The sequence below is a fragment of the Littorina saxatilis genome, linkage group LG2 (genome assembly GCF_037325665.1).
Source record: "Littorina saxatilis isolate snail1 linkage group LG2, US_GU_Lsax_2.0, whole genome shotgun sequence".
NCBI classification, from domain to species: domain Eukaryota; kingdom Metazoa; phylum Mollusca; class Gastropoda; order Littorinimorpha; family Littorinidae; genus Littorina; species Littorina saxatilis.
Genome location: NC_090246.1, coordinates 85,262,378 through 85,273,080, shown reverse-complemented (window position 1 = coordinate 85,273,080; position 10,703 = coordinate 85,262,378). Strand labels below are relative to the sequence as shown.

The following is a 10,703-nucleotide window of genomic DNA, read 5'->3' as shown; positions in this document are numbered from 1 at the left end:
AACCGGGGAACTCCCTCCAGCTTCATTCCGCCAATCGCTACATTAGTATGCAACCTCTTTTCCTCCTGATCGTGTGATGATTGTCCATCTTTCCGGTAGTACCCCTCCTTTTTTGATTTTGAACGTATCCAATAAGTTTTCCCAGCATTGTTTTGCTGAACTGGGAAATGTTCTGTGAGCATCCGTTAAGAGGTCAAAAACAGTCTTCTGTTTGTTTTCCTTCAGTTTTGTGTGTCACGGACACAAACTGAGACAAACAAACAGAATACTGTTTTTCACATCCCGACGGATGCTCCAACACACGGAACATTGTGAGCGTGGGTCGTGTTGGAGTTGAAAGGTATCACACTTTCACCGGCACAGCTGTGTTGAGGCTGTTACAAGGGATGAGAGCATCCTTCCGCACAGACACACACCACAAAGCAACAGCCTTGCCATTTTCTTTTTGTTTGTTTGTTTGTTTGTATTTTTTCCGTTGACTTCATTTCCTTAATGACTCCCGTTTCAATCTGTGACACTTTTTTTTTTTTTTTTTTTTTGGTGCTTTTCCGTCGACTTCATTTTCCTACATGACACCCATGTCAATCTATGAAATTGTTTGTTTGTTTGTTGTTGTTTATTGTGTCCCCCCCCCCCCCCCCGTTGACTTAATTTCCTTTATGACACCCATGTCAATCTGTGAAATCAAGTCAGCGAAAAATGTCCACTGCACTGTATACAGGCATCAGCCAGGATATGTGTTTTCAGTGTGTGTCCATGTGTGTGTTTGAACGATGAAGCAGATCCTTGTGGAAGCCTTGAGAGATCCTGTGCTGATGAAAACAATGGAGGATAGTACCTTTAAATAAATGTGTGAGCATTTTTTTCGGATCGGTTTTCTAATTGGATAATTGCAACTGCGTTTTGATTCTATGTGATGTTGGGATGTCAAGGAAACGTTTTACTGCTGTCACGTGCTTGCTAGGTTATCGTCGTTCTTGTCTTGTGACGTATTGTTGCTTGCTTGTCACGTGATTTGCTTCGTTGATAGTTGTCAAACACATATTTCTAGTTTTGGTGCATTGCTTTTCCATTTTCTTGTCTTTTCCTTTTCCCCCTGTGCGGGTTTGTCGAAGATAGGGGGAATTTACATTAACATGTTTGTTTCTTTGTTTGTCTTTATCAGTTAAGAGCAATATCAAGTTACATCTTTGCTGCAGCGTGTGTAACTTTATCCTTTCCAAATATATTGCATATAGCTTATTCCAAAAATACGGGATTTCTCACTTTTATTCAAACCCCCCGCGGGTTAGGGGGAGTCCCATATTGGTTGGGACGAGAAAGAATTTACCCGATGCTACCCAGCATGTCGTAAGAGGCGACTAACGGATTCTGTTTCTCCTTTTACCCTTGTTAAGTGTTTCTTGTATAGAATATAGTCAATGTTTGTAAAGATTTTAGTCAAGCAGTATGTAAGAAATGTTAAGTCCTTTGTACTGGAAACTTGCATTCTCCCAGTTAGGTCATATATTGTACTACGTTGCAAGCCCCTGGAGCAATTTTTTGATTAGTGCTTTTGTGAACAAGAAACAATTAACAAGTGGCTCTATCCCATCTCCCCCCTTTCCCCTATCTCCTCTCCCCCCTTTCCTCTGTCGCGATATAACCTTGAATGGTTGAAAACGACGTTAAACAACAAATAAAGAAAGAAAGAAAAGAAACTTTTATTCAAAAAAGGCATTTATTACTGCATGTTTCCATTGGAAAGGTAACAACTGGCAATTGGACCAGCATGACGTATAATTATATGACGTAATAAATGTGCATGTATGGTAATTGCTTGAAAATAAAACAAACGACCCCTTTACGTGGCAGTATAGCCCACATCACAGTACAAGGCAGCGTGGCTTTTACACCATCAGTTAAGAGTTTTCTGCCGTTGATGTAGATGTGATTTGCTCCCGCATGCATATGAAATAGGGTGAAGTAAATGTAGTTCACGTGCATGTGCATGTTGTGCATGAGACAATAAAAAAGGGATTTTTGTTTTATCAAGAATTCAGGCAGTCTACAGTATCGCATGGACTTATGCACACACGTGCACGCACGAAAAAGCCCGCACACCACTACGTTTTAAACTCTCTTTTTTTTTTTTTTTTTAATTTTACGAAGTGCTGTGACAGCTTGTCGAAGAGTGCAGTACTTTTAACGATGAATTCGAAAAGTGTGTCTGCTGCTTGTCAGACCAGGATGCCAGTCTTGCCTAAAATATTCAAAATGGACGATTTTCAATCCTGGTGTCTGAACTGCACTTTTGTTGTTTCGTGTTAGGAAAAGTATATACCCTTTTCAGTTTATTTCTTGATTTTCTTGTTTTTGTTTATGTAAGTCTTTAGTGTAACTACCTTTGTGAATGTGTCTTTCCTCATGCTCTTTGTTCTATAGTCCTGAACATACAAAATACTTTCGTAAAATGTTTTTTGTATTAAAATGTGAAAAAGAAATCCTTGTCATCCCAAGCAGAACAAAAAACCAAGAGCCAAGGTAAAGAATGGATTGGAACGAACAAAGTTGCATGTCATTTAATTTGAATAAATCAGCCGTTGTGGAATTTCATTACGGTCGCTCAATCTTGTTATTTTGTGGCAAGGACAAAGCCATTACGTCAAGTGCTTGTGACGCGAGACCGGAAATGAGGTCATAATGTTGTGTGCGCGGACCTCTCGTCGTGTGATGAATCGCTCAGTCCAGTTTGTGTGGAATTTGAAGACAAAAACTGTGGTCCTCCTCCGACGAACATAATTTACAGCATCTGTTTTTATTTCTTTTCTACGTCATGTGTGTTTGTACGTGTGTATATCTTCAAACAAACAAATAAACAAACATGACTGAAAGCCCTAGGGGCTCCGTGCACCTGGAAGTGACAAGTACAGCAACTTTCAACAACGTTTTTAGCCAAGTTTAGAAATCAGGAAGTATTCGTGAGTCTGTTTGTTAGCCATGCTCATTCTCATTCTCATTCTCATTCTCCTTTATTCTTGCATTCATGGTGCTCAGTTTGGCCGACGACTATAATTCATGTCGGGAAGACACGGAAGAACTAATGGGTTTAAAAAAAAAATTTAAAGGCTATCAGTGACATGCCTCACATAGTTGTGATACAGCTAAAATGTGTGTCAGGTGTTTTGCATATTAAAAAAGATATTATTTCTTGGCTGTATGACACTGGTTAATATTTGTTTCGGATTTGACCTTGGTTCATTTGACATAGTTGCACTTGGGCCGACTCTGGCCTTTTTCTTGCTTTCGTTTTAATATTTTCATGTATAGCGTTTCATACCAATATATATGTCTCTTTGTTAATTATGTTTGAAACAGAAGAATGAAGGAAAATGGCGTTCTAAGAAAACAGAAGCTTTTGAGTACCATCCTGCAATGCAGTATGATTTCGTCCTGATTCATGAATGTGTAGTGTTTCTGCTTCTGTTATCTTTTTTTATGAATACAGTTTTTCATGCCAGTGTCGTTTCATTAATTGTGTTTTAAACGGGAGAGAGTACAAGTCACAGGTTTTACACTGTTTGTAACCAGTTGTGAACACTGTGTGAGATACTATATAACTCTACTGTCAAAAGTAGCACACATTGTAAACATTTGTTCGTGTTAACCTTGTGTGCTACTTTTGCTAGTAGAATTATATAATATTTCACGCAGTGCTCACAACAAGTATGTTCAAAAGTGGAACACCTCTTGCAGTTAACAGTAAGTAAAATACTGCAGGAATGTCGGTTTTCTGAAGCAAAGTAGTGTATGAAACCGCTTCATTTTCTTACGTGTGATCGGGTATATGTATATATTTGTTTGTGTGTGTTCTGTTTATAACATGAAATATTATGTTGATTATCGAACGATACTTTAAGTAATACAGAAGATAACACTTTGTTGCCAAAGTTGCGAAGTATGATGGTTACGGGCCTTGGCATCAAGCATGTTTGTTACACTGTTTAGCAGAAGAATGAACTCATAAATGTGATATTGTTATGCAGAAGTATGAACACATAAGTTTGATATTGAAGTGAACGTGTTCATTCAAGCGTGTATTTGTAAGTCTAACTGCGTTATGTATATGTGTTGTTAATACCAGAGATGTATATTATGTACATTTCAACGTTCTGAACCTTTCAACCACGACTTCACCCCATGAGCTATCGAGGATTTAGAGTGGTTTCTATGTGAATATTTTGTGGTTGCTAGTGAATACGAAACGAGTACACATCCCTGGTATATAGTTTATAATGAAGAAAGGTTGAAACGATTCTTACCAAGCAGCCAGGATCAAAGAGACAGCGAAGAAAAGAACGAGCCGACAGATCAATGTCCCAGTACACAAGTACTTAGTGGAGTAGGTGATTCTGTTGTGTGATATGTGCGTTTGGTATCTGTACTTTGTTTTTCCTGTGATGAATAAATACTTCTAGGACGAACAAAGGTATGCTTTTGTTTGTGTGTGCTTATGCGCGTGTGTGTGTGTGTGTGTGTGTGTGTGTGTGTTTGTGCGTGTGTGTGAGAGAGAGAGTGTGTGTGTGAGAGCGTATGTGTGTGTGTGGTTGTGTGTGTGTGTGTGTGTGTGTGTGTGTGTGTGTGTGTGTGTGTGTGTGTGTGAACAACGACGGTAGGCCTGCAATGGCATGTCTCTTTTAGCTAAACGTCAAACAGACCAGAGATTCTTGTGCTTGCTCGAAGAAAGTAACTTCATTCTGTGGTTATATCCAATTGGCGAGCTCACTCACAAATTCTCACAGACACACACTTTACATAAGATTACACACACACACACACACACATACACACACACCCACACACACACACACACACACACACACACACACACACACACACACACACACACACACACACACACACACACACACACACACACACACAGGGAGAAGGTTAGGATGAAGAAAAAACTAACTTTCTTGACAAAGAGACACGATTTTATTACGACCGGAGTAACAGTAATGATAACAAACATGTAAAAATATGTACGCATTCGTTATTCATTGACAAACGAATAAATGATAAACATCTATCCATGCATCAGAGCAAAATTAATCTTGACAACGGCAAACCAAATACTACCAAAAACGGTCAAATCCTACAGCGCGCAGGTGTGTGTGTGTGTGTGTGCGCGTCTGACAGTTTGTGTGTGTGTGTGTGTGTGTGTTTGTGTCTTTGTGTTACTGCATCTATGTGGGTATGGCTATGCATGAGTGTATGTGTGTGTGTATCTATGTGTGTGTGTCTGTATGTGTCGGTGTATCACTCAAAGACGTTGAAATCTACATTTCCACATTCAAAAGATGAGTTTGTGGGTTAGTCGAGTTGTTTTTCTAAATTCATTTCTATTGTTATTGCTAGTTTGATTTTATTCTTAACATTTTTTTAATTGATTATGATGAATAAAATGAATCAGGATACTGGCCACAAACACAATGGAACAATCCGTCAGAATTAAAACACGGCAGCAAACAATCATAACATTAGAATCCTCTCTGGTAACTTACTTCAGGAGAAAGAAACAGTGGCTACTTTCTTCAAATGAGACTTTTCTTGTGTGCAAAGAGTATTTACAATAAGTTATTTTAGTGGACTTTAACAGGTTATTCTGTCTTTTAGTAGTAGGATTCAGTTCCGGCTTTTTTTTTAAAGGTTTGTTGCATTATTACACGTCTACATTCATGAGATCTCTCCGCTAAAGTTATCAGAACGAAACCGCCAACATGATTAGCCAAGAATAAGACAAAACAGACAAATGTCGTGTTTGTGACATATTTGGACGAAATAGTGAAAAGGGCCAACATGTGCCTTCAAGGAAGACAGAGACAAACAGAGAAAGAATAAAGCAAACCGAAATCAACAATAACAGTGAACAACGTTCGGTTCAAACATGGTCAAACAAACACGCAACAAACCAACAAGGAAAAAACCGGGTTAAGTTACTTCACATTTAATGTCTTCAAAAAAATCTTTGCAGTCAACTATACACTGATGCTAGTGGTACAATCCAAACTCATCATCGTCTCATTAGTGATAATGGTTTAGAATATAATATATCAAAACATCAAATCAACAATCACAAAAGGAAGAAACGAATGTCAAACAAAACGATTTTCAAATTACATGGTAACATGTTCCATCTTAGCAATGATAATCAAAATATGTTGCTGCAAAGCTTGATAAAGAAAATCAGATCGTATTCAATTTAGCGGCTGTGAAATAAACTCATAAACGTACATATACATAATTAACAGCATACGCTTCGGTCACATGATGTAAGCTACCGACAAGCAAAAAGGCACTGCTCATTTACATATTCCTTTCAAATTTAAAAGCACAAGATTCTATTGGGATATAGAATATATATAACACACAAAATAAGGCAGGTTATTTTAATACATAAACATATCCGGTTAAGTCACCTTCTCTTACCATTATCTGCCAGCAGATATCAAAAACTATCCATCGAAGGTAATTTTGCCATAACACCAAGTAGTTTGTATTCATCCACGCGTGTATTTTGTTCTCTGGTAAGACGTTTTGCATGGTTGAGTCTAAGAAAAGGAAGAACAGAAGGCATTGGTTTTTTTAAACAGATTTAACGTACTGGTAATTATTAGGTCTGAATTATTTCTTTTCTTCCGTTTGAATTTTTGCCTGTATCTATAAACAAAAATGACTCGAGATATATGTTTTTCATAAACACCTTTGCAGACTAAGTTCTTGGTGTTTTGGCAAAGCCACCGCCATTGCTATCAATTCCTTGCATCACACAAAATAATATAAAACATTAAACACAAATATATTTCAGACACTACATCGTTTGGAACGAATTCCATAAGAGACAGACTTCAAACAGTATGAGTTCTGCCAAGTCACTAATATATTTACCTTAAAAGAGAACAAGAACTAATTAGGTAGTTGTTAAACACACTTTTCTCTCTATTTGCAAAGCAACAAATCGATCTTTAAAAATTCATACAAGTATTCAGTGACGTCAAAGTAAAACAAAATAGACACTTTCAATCTGTTGAATAAAATGAGAAATAAGAATAGCACATTGTTCAAAAACATTTAGGAAGCAAATGTCAACTATAATGGTCATCTTCCTTAAACTGAGATTCACAATTCCATTCAGTCTTGTCAACATTTCGACAGCAGCCTTTACGGTACTATCTCCAAGTAGCACGTGGCCTAGCGCTGTCCTCAAACATTAGTTATTGTGATTCCATGTATTTTTTGTTTCTGTTTTGTTGTTGTGCTTTATGTCAATGGGTGCGGTGATCCTTGCAGAACACCGAAGGCAAAGCCATGGAACAAATTGTCAAAAGCCGCAATCGCAGTAAACAAACTGGGTTCCAGTCGATATTTCTCTTCTGAGATGAGCTTTTAGTTGCCCTTGTCTGAAATAGCGAGGGAGCTGCAATTGTGTCAAAAGCTTTGGTGAGATCTAACAACAGCTTGCACCGACACTGAGAGCTAATTATGTTTGTCACTGCAGCCCGGAGTGAAGATGCTTCAGAGCGTGTCCAATTATGCCAGCCTGTCATCCTTGGTAATACCTTTCAGTACACAGACTGTTGAGATCGAAAGCCCACTCCATATTAGGACATTGTAGACGGCACCAGGCTCATAAAAACTACCACGTGACCGCTGCCACGTGACATACTGTTCGTCTTTGACCACTGCTGCTTGCTCGCAGTTTCTATAATGTAGAAACTACCATGAGAAACAAGGACTTTGTCTTGAGTCTGAGTGTTCCTGTACAATTTTTAATACTGCTCACAAAAGAGAAGAAGTCATGAATAAGACAAAGTCGGGTTCGATCGTGACGGTGATTCAAAAACCATTTCAGTAACAAAAAACATTAAAGTCAAATCTTCCAACACAGAATAAAGCTGGGCTTTCTTGTAACCCTACAAGGGAAAACGTTAAACTGTGTCCAAGGCTTCCTGGTCAAGGCACTCCTACAGATGGTAAGGCGATATTTATTGGACTATTCACACAAGGACAAATCTGTAACGCAACAATGACAGTGGTAGTGCCTTGGCATGCAGTAATCGGGAGAGCGTTCGTCGGTGTTTCATTCAATCTTACGACAGAAATTGAAAACCTTGATTCTGAGTGAAAGACCTGCTCGCGTATTCAATGGCAACTGTTCACTGTGAGTCAATCGACAGCAGCAATAAGGCTCATCCTCGTCGGTGGTAGTTGTAACAGGTTGTCTTTGACAGCAAAAACAAAGTAGGCGAAGCTCAATCTTGGTAGAATCGTTTTGCATAGCAAATTCTTTCACGTTATTGTATCGAAATGCCACTTTCGCTCCAAGCGAAGTAACCTGCATGCATCGAGGTCCTTCAAGGATGAACATCAAACAGACCGTGAGTTCGGCGTATATTAGTGGAGAATAAAGTGTATCAAGTAGACAAGGCATAATTATCTCAACCGAAGTACGCAAGAATCGGTGGTGTCGCGGTAATTTAACCGGCATGAACTGTTTTCTTCTTGAATACCTCTTGGCGACGGAAACACAGACATCAATCGCTCCATGCTTCTATCTGTCATGTCCCATGCTGTCGGTTCACGTGTACCTGTCCCAGCTTTGCTCCCCGGGCACAGCAGCGGCGATGGGGTTGAACATCTGGCGGTGGAGACCCACGCCGTACTGGTAGCTGGGGGCAGCGGACGACACCGACCCGGAGGAGGCGCTGGGGGGCATGTAAGGCCCGGCCATGGAGGAAGGGGGAGGGAAGTGCATCCCGGGCTCCATGTCTCCGTTTCCATAGCGACCGGACGAGGCTGAGCCAACGCCGAAGCCGTCATACTTGGGGTCGCAGTAGCGCTGCTGTTGCTGGTGGACCTGATGTTGTTGTTGTTGTTGTTGCTGGTGGGCGTTGAGCTGCTCCATCTTGACCTGCTGGCAGCTGGGCTCGTCGTCGCGGTACTTGCAGTCATTGCCGGTGGGGGCAGGGCCCAGGAAGGAGGGCGGGGACGTCTGGGAGGAGCCCGGGGAGCGTGTAGTCTGCTCCGACAGGTCGTAGGGAGGGGTAATGGTGCTGCTCACCCCGCCTCCGCTGCTAGACATGTTGCCGCTGCTGTTGTTGGCGGTGGTGGTGGAGTTGTTGTTGCTGCTGTTGACCATGTAGTGGGGTGGCAGGCAGGAGGTGGCGGAGTTGACCCTGTAGGGCATCCAGCCGCCAGCAGAGGAGGCCACGCCGTTGGGGCCCGTGTAGAATTGCGGGTGGTAGTGGCTGTCGCTGCGGGTACCGGGGTGGGCGAGGGGGTGAGCCTGGTGGTGGTGGGGGTGGCCGATGGGGTGGGGCATGCCTGAGGGGGGAAGGTACTGGTCAAGGTCCTGGTCATCTAGCGGCTCCATGACGTCAGGGCTCAGGTCGCGCAGGTCCACGCGGCTGAAATCGATGGGGTGACCGTTGGGGCCTGAGAAAAACAGAGAAATTAAGTCAAGTAAGATTTCGGACACAAAGGATTACTTTTTTCTTACTATTCTGATTTAAAGCGCTAGACTAAAGGCACTTTTCAAAAATGTAGGCCATTTGATGATTGACTTATATTTCTCCTTTGTGGACACCGTTACTAAAATATGCTTTCTGGATGCATTACGAGAGTATCAAGTATCAAGACATTGTCTTGCATTGAACACCACTGATGATTGATAACTAAATATTTTCTTTAGTACTGATATCAGCCTGGGCAGAACGGCCTAAAATTAAACTTGAAAAACGAGGGGGGGGGGGGGGTAAGATAAAGGATTAACGCAAAGATATAATAATCAATCAACATTATATTTTGCATATATATGAAAAACGACGAATGAAGCGCTAAAAGTGCTAGCAAATCGTGATCAAAAGACACGGAAATTGTCAAACATGAGTCTACGATCTGTATGTCAAAACAGACCGGAAAGATCATTCTCGTACTTCACACGCGATCGATTGATATAAGGAAGATAAGAATTATATTTAGCACTTCAAGGCTACGCTCAGTTGCTTTTTGTGTGGGAAGTAATTAACACTTGCATCATCGAACCATGATAAAGTTAAAACGCAGTATTTGGCACGCGACATTTTGGCGCTAAAGTAGGAAGTCCTATATTTCCTTCCTGCAGTCAGGTTCTCTACAATGAACGACAGCTCAAGATATAGTTTCGAACGCAGCAAAGCGTTGCATACGTAACGCTTTAGTTTCGTAAAAGCCATTGACACAGTTTAGTCTTATGTCATAACCAATGACTGGGTTAGTCAAGACACCGTGTACTACTAAACTCTGCCATGTACGCACTTAGTCAACTCAGTCCAAACCAAACGGTGGGAAGATGAGTCAGTGTGGAGGAAGTTATTATCAGAAGACGGTGATCACTTTCGGTCCAGGGGTCGCGCTCTGCATCGACTTTCACCGATGTTTTTTGGAGCTGTCAACTACTCATCCTCATCTCATCCAACACGTATATATATATATAGGCTAGACTTAGTCATCACTTCAAAGCGAGGCTCCGGTCAAAGTGAAGGATGCTAACTACTTGACTGTTTGTCGTGTTTCACTTTCATCAAAATAATTATGCTCTTTTGTCGGGTGAGGCTCCAAGCCAATGCTCTTTTCTCGTGTTACACTTTGATCAAAAGATGTACGACCTTTCTTTTAATGTG

The 10,703-nt window shown here is 40.8% G+C and overlaps 1 protein-coding gene across 1 annotated transcript in view; it reads right to left on the bottom strand.

Annotated features, from left to right (window-relative positions):
• Positions 1-4,954: 4,954 nt before the first annotated feature.
• LOC138959986 (transcription factor Sox-10-like) overlaps positions 4,955-10,703 on the bottom strand; it is a 41,809-nt gene continuing 36,060 nt past the window's right edge. Inside the window, exon 3 of the mRNA XM_070331701.1 lies at positions 4,955-9,477. Within this exon, the coding sequence (XP_070187802.1) occupies positions 8,621-9,477 (857 nt within the window). The 3' untranslated portion in view covers positions 4,955-8,620. The remainder of the gene's footprint in view (positions 9,478-10,703) is intronic.